This window comes from Pavona decussata, unplaced genomic scaffold (genome assembly GCF_977016875.1).
Source record: "Pavona decussata unplaced genomic scaffold, jaPavDecu1.1 SCAFFOLD_602, whole genome shotgun sequence".
In the NCBI taxonomy this organism is placed as follows: Eukaryota; Metazoa; Cnidaria; class Anthozoa; order Scleractinia; family Agariciidae; genus Pavona; species Pavona decussata.
In genome coordinates, this window is record NW_028145860.1 from 4,085,017 (window position 1) to 4,109,396 (window position 24,380).

A 24,380-nucleotide genomic window follows, 5' to 3' on the forward strand; every position below is an offset into this window, starting at 1 on the left:
TGGCGACCGTTTCGGGTTGTTTTGCTCCTCATTGAACTTAATTCTTTTTTCCTTTGCTTGGGGGGATGCATTGCCTTGCATGCGTCTGTGGCGGTTAAGTCTGCGCAGCGACTTCCCCCAAGCTTGTTCGCGTCTTTGCTTTTGTTTATCGCCTGCTAACCAATACTCTTGTCCGATCCAACACGTGCTGTCTACCATTCAGCTCGTAGTGCTGGGGAGATAAGTGTGGTTGTTTTTTGTCACGCAAACCGGAAGTCGCATTGACTAACCTACCGCAAGGCAGTGTTCCCCTAAATAACGCCATCTTGAGTCGTTATCTTGTTTGTTAAGTATTTCGCGCATTCCTTTAGTACATATCGCTGTTGCGCTACGTTCCTCGGGAACAGTGACATTAATTATTATTATTATTGTTATTATTATTATTATTATTATTATTATTATTTAAGCGTTATTTTAGTGGTTTTGATAACTTTTGAGTCTATTTGGACTGTTTTGTAGGTCGTTTTATTAAAAAAATCGATAATTTTAGTTAAGAGTAGAGAAATCTCTACCAATCCGAAGATTTATTGCTTTGGAAGTTTGCACTTAGAGGAAATGTTTCTTTTTTTGTTTCTCCCGTGACGCGTCGTTTGGATATTTAAGTGCACGGTATGGACCATGTGATTTTGTATAACATGTCTTGTTCATTCCAATTCCAGCAACAGGCTCGGGTGCTGGTTGTATATCAGGTGACTACCCTACAGGATCCGTCCTGCTGCAGACGCGCTTGCGCTATGGAGAGATTTCTTATGAAGCAGTGGATGTCTTTACTCGGAAGGACCGATGGTTGCCCTCGGAGAGACAAGTGTTTCATCTGAGGGAGGATTTTCGGTCGACACCTGACGCTGAAGTGCAGTTCACTTCTACCGGCTATGGCAATGTGTCTTATGACGTCATGGTACTGACACCTGACTGCTTTACCCGCCTGAAAAATTGCTTGTTTTCCTGCTGCACCCGTTTGAAGAATTATTTTGTGGCTTGATTTCTGGGTCTGGTTCACTATTTTGGGTTATTATGGGGATGGATTGTTAGTCTGTTCAGGCGTTGAAAATAACTTTGTTATAACGTCTTTCTTATGACTGTCTTCAAAAACTCATTAATAATTCATAAGCCCATTGACCTATCAAATGGTCGATAAAACATCACATGCAGTGGTTTTAAAACCAGAATAAAACACTGCTGCACGTGTTTTAAACATAACATAAAACCAAAACAGTGTAAATTAAATATGACGAATGCTAATTACTAACACACGTAATGACACAATGAATCATGCAAAGCAGCCAGTGAAAGCGCAAGAAAGCATGCATCCTGCGTTGAGCGCGAAAAAACATGTAACAAGTGCCAAGCTAAGGGAAGGGAGCAATGGGTATCAAGCCAGAAGCACGATCAGATTTAGTTTAGCTGCTGATATAGCTGCGTTTGACGGAACACAAATTACAATACATTTACTTTTGACAGTTTTGAAGGGATCGCTATATAAGAAAAACTGGGAGAGACTAACATAGAAACGTCATTTCGTTTTTAGGAATACTTATTTTAGAGCATGCATGTGGACCACATTGTTTATACAGAAAATGTGTGTCAAATGGAAGTAGATGTACGAGTGTAGCAGATTAAACAAAATATTTCAGCAAACTCATGAGAGGTTTTAACCTCTGTTAAAAATAATTAATAGAAATTTCTGTGCACTAGAAGGGTAATTGTTAACAAAACTGAACCATTATGCTAAAGTTTCCATCGATAAATATATCGTTTTCTCCATTTAAAGTGACAGTGGCAAATAGGTGACAGTGCCCCTTTAACAAAATAATAAGGTTAGCCAAGATTTGCCAATATGTAAACAATATCGTAACCGTGTAATAATACACATATGTGAAATAAATAATATTTGTAAACTGCACATGAAATAATCAGAGGAAGCTAATCTTCCTGGCTGTCCCAACAACTGAAGTCTTGGAATAGAGGGGAGAGTTCAAACTGGCGTTAAAAAATTATGTTGTTAGCGGAAGAAGGTAATGACAATCGAAAGAATTTCAGGGGAAAGAACTCACGTGAATTGTGAAGTTGTCTCCACGGCAGGCTATTGGGTGTTAGCATTTTATGGAAGATTAAACATATGATGATTCGTGCCGAAGACACCAAACTGATAGTCGGTAATGCGCGTGCGACATCTCGCGCTACTGTGAGGCTCGTCTACGTAAGCAAGAGAAAGGATACTTTTCATCAAATTTCGCGATTGATTTCGTCCTTTTTCGTGTGCCGAAGCGAGTTATAACAGTTTCTTATTAAATTCTCTATTTAAACACCCCAAGAGCTTGGGGTTTTTTTTATCCCAATAGAGTTGAACTTGGTAAACAAAGACATTGAATGGGAAAAGAAGAGACTCTTTTCGTCGATTGTGACAATTGTCGGACAGACTACAGCCGTTTATGTTATTTCAGCCCTATTCTGCTATGGCGGGTTTTCTTCGTTGTCTTAGAGTCAGGCTACTAATTTGCTTTTGTACGCCGGCGTAATCTACTGGGCTGTGTTTAATATCTGCAAGAAGTGGATTCTTTACTTGTCAAATGGTGCGCTATCTGATAGATCTGTGAAGCCTGTTTGATTTAATTCTCACAAAAGAGGTTCATTCTCAAAGTTAACCACAACAGAACACCAAAGTAGTCGGCACTCTGATACAGCAGTCACTGTTTCAGTCTTTCCTATTGCCAATTATGAAGCAATAAATTATCATTATTCATTTTATTATTACATGGAAATGTGAGAAGTTGCATACCATTTAATGGTAGGTTTTAGTGCGCAGACTCTTTGTTTTGTGTTTGTTGATATTTAGCTATAGCTGGTTCTTGTTTACACGCATGTGAATTTCGTTTGCACTTCAAAAATACTGAATACTTTGGATGTGGATATAGATACAAAATGACAAGACTTTGCTTTAAGCCCAACCAGACACGTATAAAAAAGGTTGTTGAAAAAGGCTGTAATGCCACCTTTTAATTTCCCCCCTTTACTTTATAAGAACTGTAAATCTTCGTTTGAAAACTCTTAATCTGGACATGAAACAAAATTGTGGCTTAAAAAGAGAATAATCTGGAGCATCTTAGAAGAAAATGTCGTCAAAATAACTCACCATTTATTTTTTGTAGCAAGTCTCTGTATATTTCTCGTAGTCAATCAGCCAGCGACGTCTTCGTTGATGGAGAGACGAGATCCATGTTCGTTTTTTTCCAGAAAAGGCAAAATTTCACCTGTGTTTCTGAATTTATGCTAAGCGAGGAAGGGTTCATAATTATGCAGAGGACGATTTTGAGGGGTTTTTTAGGCTTTTTTTTTAGGAAAGAGAATCTAATTACATGTAACTTTAATATATTATAACCCAGTACCTGCTGATAATTTCAGTACGTAGAGAATGAGAGATACTCTCTGATGGTATAGTTCGTACAGAAATATAACTTGTTTCAAACTTAGTTTCTGTCATTTTTGTCTAAATATTTTGACACAATAAACATATTTGGAGTATCCTTCATTCTCTAAATAGATTACAAGGTTACAATCAGTTCGGTATGATGTGAACATTTCTTCTCAAAAAAAAAAAAAAAAAAGAATTGTAGAGGGCTAGATTTTCAAAGATAGCACATTGTATAAGTATTCTTCGCCTGAAATATTAGAATGATTCCTTGGCAAACCAGACAGCGAGCAATTTTTTAAAATCATGCCGTGAGTATAAGCCGTATCCTTATTTTTTAAACAGGGGATACAAATTTTAATATATACTGGGTTGCGTGACTGGAGCGGCAGGGAGACCGTCTCACACCACTGCGCATTCTCGGAAATTTCCGAGAATTAGCTACTGGAAGACAGACAACAGAACTTTGCATCAACCCAGGGGAGGCGACGCGATATGGCGGTTCAACCGAAGCGGTTTTGTCTTTTTAATTGTGATAACACTTATGATTTAAAAAAAGTGGAAGAGTTTTTGTTAGAAGTGGATGAAAAGTATCAGTACAAAATTTCTGTTGATTCACTTTATTTTGGTCTGAGACAAATGACTGAAATGGTGGAAACAACCTTGCCAACACTGAAGATGGATTTTGCTATCTTTGTCGTTCATGCGAACGAATCTCGCCTCTCCATCAACGAAGATTTCATTGGCATTGGATACGCGAGGCTCTATAAAGCCTTGCTACGTGCAACCTGTGAGTTTAAAATGTACATCTCTTGAAAATTTACCTTGAGGAATATAAATTCGAATATCGTATACAGAATTATACTTAGACTTAAACTTTAACCATGTGATATTTCACAGTAAAGAGCACTGCAGTAAAGTACTGTTCAGTAACTTTCATTTGATTGTCGTGTATCGACAACGTTTCTTTGCTGAGTCAAGTTGTATCAAAACAGGTAAGCCGGAAGTGCTAGAAAGCCTTTTATTTCGCTTTCTATGATTTTCTAACGCACATGAACTGGTGTATTCACAGCAAAGTAAATAATAAATAAAGAGATGAAATCATTGGTTTAATAAAAGTTCGCTGATGAAAAATATCCTTTTCCAAAACAAGCGTTATGAACAGACTCCGGTACTTTCATTTTCTTGGAGTCACGTGACCAACCATTGTCACGCGAAAAATCGGAAGCGATTCTGGAAAAGATTTTTCAATAATACGATAAAGGAGGAAAAGATTTCACAAAATTCTTTTTTACGAAGTGAAAATTGACTGGTTAAGACTGGATAATGAAAATTGGATTTGTTAATGCGCGGTTATTTTACAATTAGTTGTGTTTTAGCTCTCAGGAAAGAATATTTGACAAGCATGGAAAACCTAGAAAGTTGTTGCGAGTAATTTCTGGTATTGTGCTAGTAGACCGTAAATTTCTCGGGATAAAACTTTGTCAGTGACTTGTGACCAACTCTAAAACACTCTTTTAAACAGGCTAAAATGATTTAGGTACTAAAAACTTCCACCTTTCATCATTCAGACGACAAAGTGTTGATAGTGATCGGTGGAGACAGTTATTACAAAGATGAAGATGAAGAAGATCGGTCAGTCATCTCTCGTTGGGTGAGAAGAAAGGTGGCTTTCCAGTTTAACAAAGAGTATCTGGATGGAAGGAAAAGCTTTATCTTTTCTTGGGATACAAAGCACAGACCGATTCACGAGGAAGCACTGCGGCATTACTTGGATCCAAGCAAAAGGGGGGTCAAGTTTGTTTACACTCCTAAACCAAAGCATTTGCCAAGACCAGCAAGCCAAGATACGCGACAAGAGGTTGGACTATTACCCTGTTATGTTTTATCTGTGTGCGTAATCTGGTTGTTTTGTGCAAAGTTTATGCGCCGAAAAAAACTTTCTTTAACAACAGCTGTTGAAAATGAAATTGATAAATTTTTCCCTCCTCCATTTATTTAAGTTGTCGGTGAAATGCCGTGCATAAAAACAGGTAACAGGGCCTAAAGAAACGGCGCAATATATCCTAATTAACCGGTTAATGTTTTTATTGACCACTTAGCCGTTTTTGGTGAAAGGTGATGGAGACAAACTAACAAAGAATGAAGAAACAAGCACCCGCCGAAGATTCGCCAGCAGTGATGGGGGAGGGCAAAAAAATGAGTTGAGAGGTGACAAGGAAGAGGCGAATTATGGAGGTGAAAGAATTTCGTTCCCATTTGAAAAGTAGTAATTGTGGATGCTTAGCTTTAATGCAAGAAAAAAAACTGATGCGAACTTTTTGAGTTGATGTCAGATTCTATGGCCGTTAGTAACAGTTTGTAGAAGGTTCCCACTCACTAGCTAGTATTTACTGAGAACTTTAATTAACCCTATTAATTTATTTACCCTTGAAGTGACGTCTGGCAAGTGCATCTCTACTGCAAGAGATTCGGCGACGAAACGTATTCAGAACACGGAGTTTATTTGTGCATGGCGTTGTCCCCTGCATTCAAAAGTTTCGTAACCCTACTTAGTAGGTGGCGAAGAGTGTTTGCACTGACTCGGAACATTCATAACGTTTTCAATTCTAAAACAAATACTACCATACATTTTTAATTTTCGTAAAATTTATCTCGCAACAATTTGGTGTAATGGTTGTTTGCTCACCTCACGAGACTTGATATTTCCATGGCAACTGACATGATTTTGATAGCCACGCTTTTCTAAATTTTGATTTTTTGGCTTTTTTAGGAAAGCGTTTGAGTTTATCCTCGTTACTTTTCCATTGTTTCTTCTTCTTGTTCTTGTTATTATTATTATTATGTCTACTTTATTGAATAACTTTTATTATTATAATATTATTTTATTATTTTATTATTATTATTATCATTATTATTATTATTATTATTATTATTATTATTATTATTATTATTATTATTATTGTTGTTACTACTATTTTAGCGTTATTTTAGTGGCTTTGATAACTTTTGAGTCTATTTGGACTGTTTTTTAGGCCGTTTTATAAAACAAATCGATAAATCCAAGACTAATAAAATCTCTACCAATCCGAAGATTTATTGCTCTGTAAGCTTGCACTTGGAGGAAATGTTTTTTTGCTACTCCTGTGACGCGTCGTTTGGATATTTAAGTGCCGGGTTTTTTTCCGCTCATGGATCATTTGGTTGTATACATGTGTATAATGTGTGTTGTTCATTCAAATTTCAGCCATAGACTCGGGTGCTAGTGGTACATCAGTTGACTATCCTGCAGGAACAGTCCTGCTGCAGACGCGCTTGCGCTATGGAGAGATTTCTTATGAAGCAGAGGATGTCTTGACTCGGAAGGACCGATGGCAGCCCTCGGAGAGACCAGTGACTCATCTGAGGGAGGATTATCGGTCGACACCTAACGCTCAAGTGCGGTTAACTTCTACCGGCTATGGCGGTGTGTCTTATGACGTCATGGTACTGAAAGCTGACTGCCGTGCCCCCCTGAAACATTGCTTGTGTTCCTGCTGCATCCGTTTGAAGAATTATTTTGCGGCTTGTTTCCTGGGTCTGCTTCACTGTTTTGGGTTATTATGGGGATGGATTGTTAGTCTGTTCAGGCGCTAAAATTAACTTAATTATAGCGTCTTTCTTATGACTGTCATAAAACCAAAACAGTTGAAAATAAATCTAACTAACGCTAATTATTAACACACCTAATGACACAATGAATCATGCAAAAAACGTTCAGGCAGTAAAAGCTCGGGAAAGCATGCATCCTGCGTTGAACGCGAAAAAGCATGTAACAAGTGCCAAGCTAGGGGAACGGAGCAATGGGTATCAAGCACAGAGAGCACGATTAGATTTAGTTTAGCTGCTGATATAGCCGAAATTGACGGAACGCAAATTACAACACATTTACAAGGGATCGCTAGCATAGAAACGTCATTTTGCTTTTAGGAGTAGTTATTTTAGAGCATGTGGATCACATTGTTTGCAAAGAAAATATGTGTCAAATGGAAGTAGCTGTACGAGTGTAGCAGATTGAACAAAATATTCCAGGACACCCATGAGAGATTTTAACCTCTGTTAAAAATAATTAATAGAAATTTCTGCGCACCAGAAAAGTAATTGTTAACAAAACTGAACCATTATGTTAAAGTTTCCAACGATAAATATATCGTTTTCTCCATTTAAAGTGACAGTGGCAAATAGGTGACGGTGCCCCTTTAACAAACTAATAAAGATAGCCAAGATGTGACAATATGTAAACAATATCGTTACCGTGTAATAATAGCTACATGAAATAAATCATATTGGCAAAAAATAATACTTACTCTTGATAAACGCAATATAAGAATAGCGAAGAAAACGTAATTAATGTTGCAATATCCAATCATCGCTCGAGCGTCTTGTTTTGTTTTTGAAAAGCCAAAGAAAAACATTGGCGTGACTCACCTGTGTGGGATGGTGACGTCGACCAGATCATTGTTTGAGATTCATCCGTGATAAGTGTTTCTGACGCAATCATTCATGTCCCGGCTAGTGTTTGGTTTTTTTTTTTTCAACAAGAACATTGCCCTTTCCTTAACCGGGTTTCCTTTCTCTTTGTGATACAGAGAAAAGGTACAAAGGCATAACCGAGTTTAATTTAAATTTGTACTTCCGCATTTGAGTTTTCCCCCTTTATTTTATAAGAACTATCAATCTTCGTTTGAAAACTTTTAATCTGTACATGAACCAAAAATTGTGGCTTTAAAAATAATCTGGAGGCACTGATCAGTGCTCTCCTGCACTGTTGTTTGGTTTTCATTTCTGTAGCAACAATCTTCTTTGAAGAAAATGTCGTCAAGTAACTCACCATTTTTTTTTATTTGTCGGCTAGCGAAGGAAACTTGATAATTTATGCCGAGGGGAAAGGGTGAATGACGATTTTAAGGGGGATCATGACTTTTTAGCGTTCGGGGTTTTTAGGGAAGAGAATCTAATTACATGTTACTTTAACAGATTATAAGGATTCAATCAGTTTGGTATGATGTGAACATTTTCTCAAAAAACATAATTGTAGAGGGCTACATTTTCAGAGATAGCACATTGTAAAAGTATTCTTCGCATGAAATATTGGAATGATTCCTTGGCAAACCAAACAGCTATCCATTTTCTAATGTGTTTTATAGGATAAGACCACTGCATTCTCTAAAGTCATGCCGTGAATTTTAGCCGTCTCCTTTTTTAAATAGGGGATAGAAATTTTAATATATACTGCGTTGCGTGACTTGGAGCAGGGTGACCGTTTCTCCCCACCGCGCACTCTCGGAAATTTCCGAGAATTGGCGAGTGGAAGACAGACAAACAGAACTTTGCATCAACTGAAGAAAGGCGACGTGAGATGGCAGTTCAACCGAAGCGGTTTTGTCTTTTTAATTGTGATAACTCTTGTGATTTAAAAAAAGTGGAAGAGTTTTTGCTAGAAGTGGATGAGAAATATAAGTACAAAATTTCCGTTGATTCAATTTATTTTTCTCTGAGAATGGCTGAAATGGTGGAAACAACCTTGCCAACAATGAAGATGGATTTTGCTATCTTTGTCGTTTATGCAAAGGAATCTCGCCTCTCCATCAACGAAGATTACGCTGGCATTGGATACGCGAGGCTCTACAAAGCCTTGCTACGGGCAACCGGTGAGTTTTAAAATGTATCTTCAAAATTTCCCTTGATGAATATCAATTCAAAATTCATATACAGAATTAAACTTAGACTTGAACTTAATCCATGTGATATTTCATAGTAAAGAACACTGCAGTAAAGTACTGTTCAGTAGCTTTCATTTGATTGTCGTGTATCGACAACCTTTCTTTGCTGAGTCAAGTTGCATGCACTTGTAGTTAAAACAGGCAAGCCGGAAGTGCTAGAAAGCCTTTTATTTCGCTTTCTAGGATTTTCTAACGCACATGAACTGGAATATTCACAGCAACATAAATAATGAATGAAGAAATGGAATCATTGGTTCAATAAAAGATCGCTGATGAAAATTTTCCTTTTCTAAAATAAGCGTCATAAATAGAACGGTACGTTCATTTTCTTGGAGTCACGTGACTTTGTTACTCGATAAACCGGAAGCGATTTTGTGAAAGATTTTTCAATAACACGATAAAGGAGGAAAAGATTTCGCAAGATTCGTTTTTACGAAGTGAAAATGTACTGTTTTAGACCGATCTAATTGCGTAAAATGCCAAGGTCGCTTAGTTGGTATACATGTATACTAATATCGGTTCTCTTGAGGACTAGGAAAATTATAGAGGGGAATTTTATTGTTTACAATTTGCTTGATAAGCATGAAAAATTGCCTCCCTCTTAAAAAAATTCGAATTATGCAGACTGTAAATAGTGCTACATATCATACTAGTTTATTTATAGTGTGAGTATATTTTAATCAAAATGTTGTAATTCAGTTTAGGGTTGTGTTTTTTATGTCATTCATATAGTCAATATAACAATAGAGTTGATGTTCGCGGGCGTAAATATGTTTTTGGCCCGACTCAGGCTCATTTTATTAATGAGTTCTGAGAAGGGCCAAAAACATATTTACGCACAAGAACATCAACTCTATTACTATTATAATAATTTCAGAGGGCATTCACAAAAGGAATCAAAGACAGTACAGTAAGCGATCGCGATATCTTCTGTGAACGCTGCCGGAATCGCGTCAGCGTTTATTTTATTGTACAAAAGCTTTCGTTGTCACAAAAAGTTAAAACTTTGGTAGAACACCGCAAATTTTGTCATAAGAATCTTTGCTTCTAATTCTTCAAAAGGAAAATAACAGAATTTTGTAAACTGCGAAGAAATAGTCTCTTACGACTGTTAAAATGAATTGTGCAAGTTAACTGAGCTGGTTTCGCTCAAAGAAGACAAGTTACATTCACCTCGCCTCCGGCCGTGGAGCTACTACAGGCATTATTTCCACCCATCGCCCACGAGTTTCTGTATTAAAGTCCTCTTCATCTAGCTCAGACGACTGAGAATTTGCTTGTTCGTTAGGTTTTCCATCGATTTTGTAGCTCAAAACAATCTCTTTGCAGATGGCAGCACTTCCAGTCGAACAAACAAGAAAACGGCGCGAACAGTTGAATGGCTTCCAATTCTGATTGGCTGGCTACGTTTTTGTCTTCTTTCTTACTGGCTCAGAGCAGCGGGCTAAAATATATTTTAGCCCGCTGAATTCTTCATTTTAGCCCGCAAAATACGCCGCAATGCCCGATGAAATTATTATAATATAAATTAACTCTGAAAAGCCTATTTTGAAGGTAAATAAATATATTGTATATCAAACAAGCTTACTAGGATCAAATTGGACAGACTAAACTAATGGAGCATGTCACTCTTGGTAGTCAGTGTAAGTAATGGTGTGATCTGATGAATATCCTTGTAGAAATAAGTTTTCAGAAACTATGAGATGAAGGTGTGTTGCTGGGTACTCAGTGATACATACATTCTTTGTAAAATATTTCCATTTAAACAATTAATTTCTGAGAAAAAAAATGTAACTTATCGTATTCAAATTTCCAAAAGGTACTAAGTTTGCTTCAACTCTTTCAATTAATGGACTGTACTTATTTGTGGCTGCAATCTTGGACAGAATTAAATGAGAAATTAAATGCCCCCTCCCTCCCAAATCAATGATGAATTCGCATGCAAAGCAAAACGCGCCATTTTTCTATCATTCAACTAGGGGGAGGGGGGGGGGGGGGCGGAGGTGGAAGTGGTGGTCTAAATTTTTCATTTCAACTGTCCAAGACTGTGGCCTCTGCATTGATGCTGAAGTATGCTAATAAAAACTTAACATGTAAGCAAAGATCTCCCGTGCATTTAAAGCCACGCAAAGCTCTACTAGAAGGGAGATGTATAGCCCCAGGTTTAAATAAGCAAGATATCTTTACAGGCATTAAGAAAAAATAGAGACTCGTATTTTATAAAAAATTGTTTCCAATTGAATGCTTATGGCGTTAGACAACGTGTATCTGCAACAGAGAACACAAGAAATTGTGTATTTACTGTGCATTTCCTCTCTCCTTCATTCAGATGACAAAGTGTTGATAGTGATCGGTGGAGACAGTTATTACAGAGATGAATATGAAGAAGATCGGTTTGTCATCTCTCGTTGGGCGAGAAGAAAGGTGGCTTCCCAGTTTAACGAAGAGTATTTGGATGGAAGGAAAAGCTTCATCTTTTCTTGGGATACAAAGCACAGACCGATTCATGAGGAAGCACTGCGGCATTTCTTGGATTTTGGCAAAAAGGGGGTCAAGTTTGTTTACACTCCTAAACCAAAGCCTTTGCCAAGAGCTCCTCAGCCTGAATTCATCTCGCCAGCAAACCAAGATGCGCGACAAGAGGTTCGACTATTACCCTGTTAAACATTATTCAATTCTTACTTTTATCATCATCCTCTACCTCTCTCTTCTCTTCTCCTCTTCTTCTTGTTCGTTGAGAGTAAACAGCCCCCATTGGAGTGGAATAGAAATTGACAGTTCCTTGACGACCCCCCCCCCTCCCACAACCCCGGTTAAAAAAAAAAAAACAGTGATATATCTAGATTAACGTTTTTATTTATCATACAGCCATTTCTGAAGGAAGACGAAAGAGAGGAACTATTAAGCGGATATGAAAAGTCAGGCCCTCGCCGAAGATCCTTCGGCGACCGTAAAGAACAAAAATGTCAGGAGTGGAGAGGCGACGTAAAAGAGGGCGATTATGGAGGTGAAAGATTTTTACTCTCATTTTAATTTCCTGTCTCCACAACTTCGCTAGGTGACCATCTACCCCTATCTTTTGCCCCTTTTTTGAGAACGTTGAGGGAATCCCCTCCTCTTCAGCTCCTCCGTTCCTGGTAACGTTTGCGCTGTTTTATCTAGGAATACTTACTGAACATGTGCGTAAATTCATTCCGTGCTTTGTTGTTGTCAATGTGGTTTATGAAATGTATATCATAAACAGGCTTTTTCGTTCAAATTCCAGCTATAAGTCCGGATTCTACTGGTCCGTCACCTATCTACCCTGCAGATACCGTGTTGCTGGAGACGTGCATGCGCTATGGAGCGGTCTCTTACCATAGCGAGGATGTCTTGAAGTGGAAAGAAAGATGGCAGCCTTCTGAGCGACTTGAGGATGTCCTGAGGAAGCATCATCAGAAAAAACCTGAGGTTAAAGTGCGGTTCTATTCTGATGAGTACGGCAGAGTGCAATGTACGGTTATCGAGTCGTCGCCCGGCTACTTCACCCTCTTGAAGGATTACTTATGCTCCTGTTTCGCCTGGTTATGGAATCGCCTGTTCTCCTGTTTCGCCTGGTTATGGAATCGCCTGTGCTCCTGTTTCGCCTGGTTATGGAATCGCCTGTTGTTCTGTTTCGCCTGGTTGTGGAATCGCTTGTGCCCCTTCCGACCCTGGTTATCAGGACGACGCTTGGCTGCCTTACGCGCTTTAAGAATGGCGTGTGCTTTTGTTTCACCTGGTTGAAGAATGGCGTGAGCTCATGTTTCACCTGGTTCAAGAATGGCGTATGCTCATGTTTCACCCGGTTGAAGAATGGCATATGCTCATGTTTCACCTGGTTGAAGAATGGCATGTACTCTTGTTTCACCTGGTCGAAGAATCGCTTGCGCTCCTTCCGACCCTGGTTGCAAAACTGCTTCATGGGTTGTTGCGTGGGTCTAGCTCACCGTTTTGGGTTATTACGTTGGTATATTTCTGGCCTGTTCAGGCGCTGAACAGAAATAAAGACGGCGGTTTTTTATGGCTTTATTAAAACCAAAACTAAAATCGTCACATCTTAGCGAAGCCACTTAGATAGGACAGTGATTCAATGAAAACATGCAAAGCATAATTGGATTTGGTCGGCTCTTGAATAGCTCGATAAACAGAACCGCACCAAAGAAAACACCTAAAAGTTCAACTGATTAAATACGTAGTTTTAAAAGTCACTGCATGGAAAATCTTTCTAAAAGAAAAACTTACTAACATAGACAGTAACGAGAACTAATACCTTTGTCAAACAACTAATTTATATCTAAAAAACCAAATTTTTAATCTATTAAAAAGGCTGCATTTATTCCCAAATTTCACGTTAACTGGCTTCAAACCTTCTTTCCACTTCAGGGACAAACTCTCCCTCTCATTTTAATCTTAGAAGGAAATGCAATATTGCTTCTTCATGAATTGGTCTGTATTCCTTGTCCCAAGAAAGGATGGAGCTTTTTCTTCCGTCCAGGAACTGCTTATGAAACTGAGAAGAAACCTTCCGATAACCCCAGCATGACAGGATGGCAGTTTGTTTATTGTCATCACCACCGCAACAAAGAAAACACCTTGTTTGATATTCCCTGATAAAAACTCAACTGACTAAATAAGTACTTTTGTCATCACCACCGCTGACAATAATCACTTTTTCACCTAAAAAAAACATTGTACATTCCTTTCGTAGGTATTTCGCCGACTGACCCCATGTATGGTTAACTTCTTAGATGTTGAGGATGAAAAGAAAATGCTTTTCTGTGTTAGAGAGGGCGAGGTTTGTTTAAAAAGAAGACATAAAGAGGCGTGACATCAATGGTCCCTGTTAGCTGAGAATGGGTGATACTGCCCATACCCGAGACTGAGGGGGAAGGGATACTCAACAAAGTTTTATAGGATGAGGTTTGGCCCCGGACTTCAAACCCTTAATTCAATTCAATTCAATTCAATTCAATTTATTTGCCATTAACAAAAAAATACAACATAAATACATTATAGACGACACACAATATTCTTACTATTACAATATTCATACTTGACTATTTACAATATTAAATGTGTTAAAGGCTAGGAAGCCTATATAGAAGCCGGGGGCTTATTAACTATAGGCTTCCTAGAACTATTGGATAAACCATAGAAGTTAAGGGTACTGTATATTCCATTTTTGACAGAAAGGTGACCTTTCCATATATCTTTCATTGAAAATGGTACCGCTTTCACATACCTACAGTAGAAACTTTCTCTTTTAGGTTAGTCTGTTCAATATTTTTAAAAGGAGAGGAGAAAAGGTACTCACCCGGCGGCAATAATGGCATAGCTGCTCCAATATCGTTCAGCAAAGATATTGTACAGCCACATATCATGATCTGTGAGCGGCAAAATAATCAATCATTCGCTTGAGCGTCTTGTTTTGTTTTTGAAAAGCCAAAGAAAGAAAAACATTGGCGTGACTCACCTGTGTGGGATGGTGACGTCACAGCGAATAAGCATGACTTTTGCCACGAACTTCGACCAAAATTCCCTGATAAGTGTTTCTGACGCGATAATTTCCATCCCGGCTAGGGTTTTTTCCAACAAGAACATTGCCCTTTCCAAAAGCGGTTTTCTTTGTGATACGGAGAAAAGTCAGAAAAGGTACCAAGGCATAACCGAGTTCAATTTAAAAAGGTTGTACTTCCGCCTTTGAGCTTCTCCTCTATTTTATAAGAACTATAAATCTTCGTTTGAAAACTTTTAATCTGTACATAAACCAAAAATTGTGGCTTTAAAAATAATCTGGTAGGCACTTATTAGTGCTCTCCAGCCTTTCTGTTTGGTTATCATTTCTGTAGCAACAGTCTTCTTAGCAGAAATGTCGTCAAGAAAATGTTAATGACGATTTTTTTTTGTTGCCAGCGCGAAGGAAAGTTCATAATTTATGCAGAGGGGAAAGGGTCAAAGACGATTTTGAGGGGGATCATAATTTTTCAGCGTTGAGTTTTTTTGGAGAAGAGAATCGAATTACATGTAACGTTAATAGATTATAAGGTAACAAACAGTTCGGTATGATGTGAACATTTTCATTTACACTGCGTTGCATGACTTGGAGCAGGGTGACCGTTTCACACCACTGCGCATTCTCGGAAATTTCCGAGAATTGCCTTTCTGAAGACAAACAGAGAAACAGAACCCTGGATCAACCGAAGGAAAGCGACGCGAGATGGCGATTCAACCGAAGCAGTTTTGTCTTTTTAACTGTGATAAAACTTATGATTTAAAAATAGTGGAAGAGTTTTTGTTAGAAGAAGATGAGAAAGGCAAGTACACAATTTCTGTTGATTCACGTTATTTTGATCTGAGACAAATGGCTGAGATGGTGGAAACAACCTTGCCAACACTGAAGATGGATTTTGCTATCTTTGTCGTTCATGCAAACGAATCTCGCCTCTCCATCAACGAAGATAATGCTGGCATTGGATACGCAAGGCTCTACAAAGCCTTGCTACGGGCAACCGGTGAGTTTAAAATGTATCTCTTCAAAATGTCCCTTGAGGAATATCAATTGAAAATTCGTATACAGAATTAAACTTAGACTTAATTTTAACCATGCGATATTTCGTAGTAAAGAGCACTGCAGTTAAGTACTGTTCAGTAGCTTTCTATTTGATTGTCGTGTATCGACAACCTTTCTTTGCTGAGTCAAGTTGCATGCAACTGCATTGTAGTAAGCAGCAACAGGTAAGCCGGAAGTGCTAGAAAGCCTTTTATTTCGCTTTCTAAGATTTTCTAACACACAAGAACTGGTGTATTCACAGCAACATAAATAATGAATGAAGAGATGGAATCACTGGTTTAATAAAAGGTCGCTGATGAAAGGTATCCTTTTCTAAAACAAGCTTTACGAACAGAACGGTACTTTCATTTTCTAGAAGTCACGTGACTGACCATAGTCACGCAAAAAATCGGAAGCGATTCTGCGAACGATTTTTCAATGACATGGTAAAGGAGGAAAAGATTTCGCACGATTCTTTTTTACGAAGTGAAAATTTACTGGTTTAGACTGGATAATGAAAATTGGATCTGTTGATCCGCGGTCATTTTACAGTTTCAGTGTTGTGTTTTAGTTCTCAGGAAAAAGTATTTGACAAACATGGAAAACCTACTAAGTTGTTGCGTCTAATCTTTGGTATTGTGCTAGTGACCGTAAATTTCTCGGGATAAAACTTTGTCAGTGTCTTGTGACCAACTCTAAAACACTCTTTTAAAGAGGCTGAAATGATTTTGGTACTAAAAACCTTCACCTTGCTTCATTCAGATGACAAAGTGCTGATAGTGATTGGTGGAGACAGTTATTACAAAGATGAAGATGAAGAAGATCAGTCGGTCATCTCTCGTTGGGCGAAAAGAAAGGTGGCTTCCCAGTTCAACGAAGAGTATTTGGATGGAAGGAAAAGCTTCATCTTTTCTTGGGATACAAAGCACAGACCGATTCACGAGGAAGCACTGCGGCATTACTTGGACCCCAGCAAAAATGGGGTCAAGTTTGTTTACACTCCCACACCAAAGCCTTTGCCAAGACCCCCGGAGCCTGAATCCATCCCGCCAGCGAACCAATATGCGCGAGAAGAGGTTGGACTATTCACCCTGTTATATTTTACCTGCGTGTGAATCTGGTTGTTTTGCGCAAATATTATGCGCCGAAAGAAACTTTCTTTAACAAAAGCTGTTGTAAACGAAGTTGATAAATTTTTCCCTCTTCCAATTATTTAATCATGTTTTAATATGTCGGTAAAAAGCCCTGAAAGAACAGATAACAGGCCCTCAAGAAACGGCGCGATATATCGTAATAAGTTCACGTTTTTATTGACCTCTTAGCCGTGTTCGATGGTAGGTGACGGAGACAAACCAATAAAGAATGATGGAGAAAGCACCGGCCGAAGATCCGTCAGCAGTGATCGGGGAGGGCAAAAAGATGGGTTGAGAGGTGACAAGGAAGAGGCGAATTATGGAGGTGAAAAAATTTCGTTCTCATTTGAAAAGTGGTAATTGTGGATGCTTAGCTTTAATTCAAGAAAAGAAGCTTATGCGAACAATGTTACCTTCGGTTTTCTCACTTTTAAATTGATATTAGGTTCTATGGCCGTTAGTAACGATTTATAGGAGGTTCCCACTTCACTAGCTAGTATTTACTGAGAACTTTGATTAACCCCATGAATTTATTTACACGTAAAGCGACATCTGGCAAGTGCATTTCTACTACAAGAGATTCGGCAACGAAACGGGTTTTCAGAACAGTTAATTTGTGCGTGGAATTGTCCCCTGCATTCAAAAGTTCCGTAACCCTATCTAGTTGTTGGGGCAGAGTGTTTGCACTGACCCGGGACATTGATAACGTTTTCAAGTCTATAGCAAATACTACCATACATTTCTAATTTTCGTAAAATTTATCTTGCAACATTTTGGTGTAATGGTTGTTTGCTCACGAGACTTGATGTTTCCTTGGTAACTGACATGATTTTGACAGCTACGCTTTTCCAAATTTTGATTTTTTTAAAGCTTTTTAAAGAAAACATTTTAGCTTATCCTCGTTACTTTGCTATTGTTTCTTTTTTGTTATTATTATTATTATTACAGGTATTATTTTTAGCGGTTTTGATAACTTTTGAGTATATTTGGACTGTTTCGTGGGTCGTTTTATTAAAAAAAAATAATCGATAAATCCAAGATTAAAGAGATCTCTACCAATCCGAAGATTTATTGTTCTTTTTTTTGCTTCTCCTGTGACGCGTCGTTTGGATATTTGAGTGCCAAGTTTATTTCGCGCACATGGACCATTTGATTGTCTATAACATGTCTTGTTCATTTAAATTTCAGCCACAGGCTCGGCTGCTAGTGTTTCGCCGCAGACGCAGACTGGGTATGGCGAAGTGAAACCTGACCCACCGGCTAACCGCCCGAAAAATGGCTTGTGTTCCGCCTGCTGCATCTGTTGAAGAATTGTTTTGCGGCTTGCTTTCTGGGTCTGGTTCACTGTATTTGGTTATCATGGCGATAAATTGTTAGTCTGTTCAGGCGTTAAAAATAACTTAATTATAGTTTCTTTCTAGTGACTGTCTTGAAACAAAACAGTTGAAAATAAATCTGACCAACGCTAATTAACACACGTAATGACACAATTAATCATGCAAAATTGTTCCGGCAGTGAAAGCACGGGAAAGCAGGTATCCTGCGCCGGAACGCGAAAAATCATGTAACAAGTGCCAAGCTAGGGGAAGTGAGCAATCGGGATCAAACACAGAAGCATGATTGGATTTAGTTTAGCTGCTGATACAGCTGAATTTGACGGAACGCAAATTACAACACATTTACAAGGGATCGCTATATAAGTAAACCTGAGAGAGACTAGCATAGAAACGTCATGGTTTGCTTTTAGGAGTAGTTATTTTAGAGCATGTGGACCACATTGTTTGGAAAGAAAATGTGTGTCATGTGGAAGTAGATATACGAGTGTTGCAGATTCAATAAAATATTTCAGCAAATCGTTGAGAGGTTTTAACCTCTGTTAAAAATAATTACTAGAAATTTCTGTACCCCAGAAGGGTAATTGTTGACAAAACTGAACCATTATGTCAAAGTTTCCATCGATATAGATATCGTTTTCTCCATTTAAAGTGACAGAGGCAAATAGGTGACAGTGCCCCTTTAACAAAAAATTAAAGTTAGCCAAGATTTGACAATATGTAAACAGTATCGTAACCGTATGACAATAAACATATGAAACGTTACCGTGTAATAATAGCAACATGAAATAAATCATATTGGTAAATACTTACTCTTGATAAACGCAATATAAGAATAGCGAATAAGACGTGATTAATGTTGCAATATGTAATCATCAGTCTTTCGCTCGAGCGTCTTGTTTTGTTTTTTATAATAAAATTTCGATATAACGCGCGCGCTGATTGGTTGAAACAGCGTGCTTTATCAGAGTACAGATGCACGGAGCAACGGTGTCACGCCATCAACCCGTTTGTGAAATTCCTGGACTTCTCTCTCGGTTTTATTTCTTTATTATTATTATTATAATTTTTCGATCCAGACGTCTTTTATAACCTAGAAAACGTAAACGAGCTGGACATAGACCATTCTGTGCGCATACAAGGTAAAAAACAGTACAAATAACACGGTGATTGAAAGTGAAGTTTCCGAAGAAGCTCGAAGTTAGCGACTAAAACACAGAGCCAAGTAGAAATATAAACAAACAGAGATTTGCAAACATGTCAATCGACGAAATGGTGGAAATTACATCGAAGGCAGAGACGATAAACACCAAAGATAGCATAAAATGGACAGCTCAAGTTTTAGAACGAAAGATGTAAAAATGTCACAAGCTTAAACAAGTGTTGAAAGGTCCCGTAAACGCTCGTTAGCTATATTCTCGTACAAAAAGATCAAACAAACAATTGAGAGAACTAAAAATTTAATTAGCTAACGAATACACAAATATATAAGCTTACAAGATCCTTACATTTTTGGTGCAAGTTCTATCACGCCGCATCATGGGCGCATCATGGCCACCTCCGCTCACCGCAGTGAAGCAAGCCTCAGAAATTACAACGCTCGCCCTTCGAGTGAACAACTTACAGCTTGTTCAGATATCCTCTCTGGAGCATTGAGTGGGAAGCCACAGCAGTCACAGCAGCCCTTTTCCTAACGGTGTCAACAGTTCGAGCACTCCTCTTGCTCCCGTGAATTCGACTGTTGTTCATTCACAAAACACAGCGCAGCAGTTGGTTCATTACCGGCCGCAAGCTTTAAAGCAGTTTGTTTTCGAATTGCCATGTTGATGACGTCCAGATTTTCACGAGCCACGAATCCACCTGATTTGAATGAACATTTTACTTTTCCATCCTGATTTTAATAGGGAAAACTGAAGAAGCACTGACGCTACAGGCGTTACATTCGAACTGAGCAAAGTTTGTAAACTTTGATGCCTTGTTTTGACATGTCTGACAGGTTTCGTGTTGTTCAACCAATCAAATCATTTAAAACATTCTAACAAGGATTGTGATTGGCTTATTTTAGCGTGCTTTATCAGAGTACAGATGCACGCTGACGCCAGATCTGTTCGTTCGGAAAATGAAGTTGGTTTTGAAAATGAGGGTGAATGCGGGGGAAAATAAAAGAATTCTTTATCATAAAACAAATAAAGAAGCCTCGGCTGTGCTCTGTTCTGTTGTAAAGCACTTAGGAAGCGGCTAGAGCACTCAAGAAGTAGGGAGAAACACTCGACTACGTCTCGTGTTTCCCCCTACACTTCTTTCGTGCTCTAGCCGCTTCCTGCGTGCTTTACAACAGAACAGAGCACAGTCGAGGCTCCTTTATTTGTTAATGAAAAGCCAAAGAAAAACATTGGCGTGACTCACCTGTGTGGGATGGTGACGTCGACCAGATCATTGTTTGACTGATTCATCGCTGATAAGTGTTTCTGACGCAATCATTTCTGTCCCGGCTAGTGTTTTTGTTTTGTTTTGTTTTTTAACAAAAACATTGCCTTCTCCTAAACCGGGTTTCTTTTCTCTTTGTGATACAGAGAAAAGGTACAAAGGCACAACCGAGTTTAATTTAAAAAAGATTGTACTTCCGCATTTGAGTTTTCCGCCTTTATTTTATGAGAACTATAAATCTTCGTTTGAAGACTATTAATCTCTACATGAACCAAAACTTGTGGCTTTAGAAATAATCTGGAGGCACTGATCAGTGCTCTCCTGCACTGCTGTTTGGTTGTCATTTCTGTAGCAACAATCTTCTTAGAAGAAATGTCGTCAAGTAACTCACCATTTTTTTTATTTGTCGGCCAGCGAAGGAAACTTTATAATTTATGCAGAGGGGAGAGGATGAATAGGATCATGATTTTTTAGCGTTAGGGGTTTTTAGGGAAGAGAATCTAATTACATGTTACTTTAATAGATTATAAGGATTCAATCAGTTTGGTATGATGTGAACATTTTCTCAAAAACCATAATTGTAGAGGGCTAGATTTTCAAAGATAGCACATTGTAAAAGTATTCTTCGCATAAAATATTAGAATGATTCCTTGGCAAACCAAACAGCTAGCCATTTTCTTATGTGTTTTATAGGATAAGACCACTGCATTCTCTAAAGTCATGCCGTGAATTTTAGCCGTCTCCTTTTTTTTTTGAATAGGGCATAGAAATTTTAATATATACTGCGTTGCGTGACTTGGAGCAGGGTGACCGTTTCTCTCCACTGCGCATTCTCGGAAATTTCCGAGAATTGGCCACTGGAAGACAAACAAACAGAACTTTGCATCAACTGAAGAAAGGCGACGTGAGTATGATGGCGGTTCAACCGACGCGGTTTTGTCTTTTTAATTGTGATCACACTTATGATTTAAAAATAGTGGAAGAGTTTTTGTTAGAAGAAGATGAGAAAGGCAAGTACAAAATTTCTGTTGATTCACTTTATTTTGGTCTGAGACGAATGACTGAGATGGTGGAAACAACCTTGCCAACACTGGAAATGGATTGTGCTATCTTTGTCGTTCATGCGAACGAATCTCGCCTCTCCATCAACGAAGATAATGCTGGAATTGGATACGCCAGGCTCTACAAAGCCTTGCTACAGGCAACCGGTGAGTTTAAAATGTATCTCTTCAAAATGTTCCTTCAGGAATATCAATTGAAAACGGTATACAGAATTAAACTTAAACTTAAACTTTAACCATGTGATATTTCATAGTAAAGAGCACTGCAGTTAAGTACTGTTCAGTAGCTTTCTATTTGATTGTCGTGTATCGACAACCTTTCTTTGTTGAGTCAAGTTGCACGCACTTGTAGTTAAAACAGGTAAGCCGGAAGTGCTAGAAAGCCTTTTATTTCGCTTTCTTGGATTTTCTAACACGCATGAACTGGTGTATACACAGCAATTTAACTAATGAATAAAGAAATGGAATTATTGGTTTAATAAAAGATCGCTGATGAAAAATATCCTTTTCCAAAACAAGCGTTATAAACAGAACGGTACTTTCATTTTCTTGGAGTCACGTGACTGACTATTGTCACGCGAAAAACCGGAAGCGATTCTGGGAAAGATTTATCGATAACACGATGAAGGAGGAAAAGATTTCGCAAGATTCGTTTTTAGGAAGTGAAAATTCACTGTGCTGGGCTGGTTAATGAAAATTGAATTTGTTGATCCGGTAATTTTACAATTTATTGTGTTTTAGCTCTCGGGAAACATTATTTGAGAAACAAGGAAAACCTTTTTTAAGTTGTTGGGACTAATTTCTAGTATTGTGCCAGCAGACCGTTAATTTCTCGCGATAAAACTTTGTCAGTGACTTATCACCAACTCCAAAGACGCACAAAAGTACATAAAATGATTTGATGCTAAAAACTTCATGCACCTTTCTTCATATAGATGATAAAGTGTTGATAGTGATCGGTGGAGACAGTTATTACAAAGATGAAGATGAAGAAGATCGGTTTGTCATCTCTCAATGGGCGAGAAGAAAGGTGGCTTCCCAGTTCAACGAAGAGTATCTGGATGGAAGGAAAAGCTTCATCATTTCTTGGGATACAAAGCACAGACCGATTCACGAGGAAGCACTGCGGCATTACTTGGATCCCAGCAAAGAGGGGGTCAAGTTTGTTTACACTCCTAAACCAAAGCCTTTGCCAAGAGCTCCGGAGCCTGAAGTCATCTCGCCAGCAAGCCAAGATACGCGACAAGAGGTTGGACTATTACCCTGTTTTTTTTTCCGTTTGCTTGGACTTGGCCCTTTGTACACCTTTTTTTTTTTTTGTTCTTTATCAAAGTACCTTCACAGTAGTTATTAAAAATATTAAAATTCAACTTGACATGGAAGTCCAAAGGACACATATCAGTGAATAAACATGATCATCCATTTCCCTTGTTTGTGTCCTCTCGGCCTTATTTTGAAGCTGAATATTAATCTATTGAAAATACCTGTTAGACTGTGTAACTCTGTACTCAGTCTCTCGTTCTAGGCTCAAAACTCGCATAGCTTAAGGGAGGTGCCTTCTTATACAGTGGCATTTGTGCGAAGCCTTTTTTCATTCAATTAGAATTAGATCTAGTTAGGGCTGATGGAATCCAAAAAAGAAAATTGGGGGTAACCACTTATTTTTCAGAGATAATCGGGGAGAGCTTTCAAATATAGAACAAAGTATGGGATTTTCTGACCAAATTGAAGCTCATTTATCTCTGAAAAATGCATGGTTACCCCTAATTTTTTGTTTGGATTCCAAATTTCCTTGCTAAGACCTGCTTTTTCCGTGTTTTCATAAACTGCGCAATAATACCTTTGTAGAAGAGGAACCATCATTAAGAAACCGAGTTTCTCGCACAACCTGGAGATGCGCAGAACGCACGTGTAGTAACGAAACGTTCATAACGAAGTTAAGCACAAATTGTCAAATATTGAGTTGTAGCGATTAAATTTGGGTGAACGTTGTAACAGTGTGCGCATATTCCCCGGTGAAATACGTAACCTGGTTGTTTTTCGCAAGTTTATTGACCGAAAGAAACTTTCTTTAACAAAAGCTGATAAAAATGAAATTGATAATTTTGCCCTATTCCAGTTATTTACTTTGTCTTTGGAATACTGGAAAGAACAGGCAACAGGCCCTCAAGAAAGGGTGCGATATATCTTAATTAACATTAACGTTTTTGTTGACCACTTAGCCGTTTTTGATAGAAGATGAAAGAGAGGAACTGATAAACAATGAAGGAGAAACATGCGCTGACCGAAAATCCACCAGCAGTGATCGGGAAGGGCAAAAAGATGGGTTGAGAGGTGACAAGGATGAGGCCAATTATGGAGGTGAAAGAATTTCGTTCTCATTTAAAAAAGTAGTAATTTTTGATGCTTAGCTTTAATTAAAAAAAAAAAAAGCTTATGCGAACAATTTAACGTTCGGTTTTGTCACTTTTAAAATTGATGTTAGATTCCGTCGCCGATTGTTACGGTTTGTAGAACGTTCCCACTTCACTAGCTATTAATTCCTGTGAACCTTAATTAATCCTGGCTAATACCTTATTTACACTTGAAGCAGCCGCCTGGTACGTGCACTTTTTCTACAAGAGATCCGGTGTGGTTCCCTGCA

General features: G+C 38.4%; 3 protein-coding genes across 14 annotated transcripts in view; all 3 read left to right on the top strand.

The window, feature by feature from the left end:
- LOC146449490 (uncharacterized) overlaps positions 1-7,787 on the top strand; it is a 25,791-nt gene extending 18,004 nt beyond the window's left edge. The window contains exon 5 of the mRNA XM_085101334.1: positions 6,696-7,787. Within this exon, the coding sequence (XP_084957460.1) occupies positions 6,696-7,084 (389 nt within the window). The 3' untranslated portion in view covers positions 7,085-7,787. The remainder of the gene's footprint in view (positions 1-6,695) is intronic.
- LOC146449492 (uncharacterized) overlaps positions 1-13,074 on the top strand; it is a 20,115-nt gene extending 7,041 nt beyond the window's left edge. Inside the window, exons 2-4 of the mRNA XM_085101350.1 lie at positions 11,540-11,853; positions 12,079-12,217; positions 12,476-13,074. Coding sequence (XP_084957476.1) covers positions 11,540-11,853; positions 12,079-12,217; positions 12,476-12,975 — 953 coding nt within the window. The 3' untranslated portion in view covers positions 12,976-13,074. The remainder of the gene's footprint in view (positions 1-11,539; positions 11,854-12,078; positions 12,218-12,475) is intronic.
- LOC146449494 (uncharacterized) overlaps positions 1,019-24,380 on the top strand; it is a 33,622-nt gene continuing 10,260 nt past the window's right edge. For 3 of the 12 annotated variants that reach the window (XM_085101339.1, XM_085101336.1, XM_085101338.1), the window contains exons 1-2: positions 21,442-21,883; positions 22,672-22,985. In XM_085101339.1, coding sequence (XP_084957465.1) covers positions 21,586-21,883; positions 22,672-22,985 — 612 coding nt within the window. In that variant the 5' untranslated portion in view covers positions 21,442-21,585. Of the gene's footprint in view, positions 4,239-5,019; positions 5,310-7,862; positions 8,084-14,883; positions 15,744-16,543; positions 16,858-17,103; positions 17,240-21,434; positions 21,884-22,671; positions 22,986-23,958; positions 24,098-24,380 lie in introns of those variants that run through there. The other 9 variants (XM_085101345.1, XM_085101347.1, XM_085101343.1 and 6 more) reach the window with 9 other exon arrangements.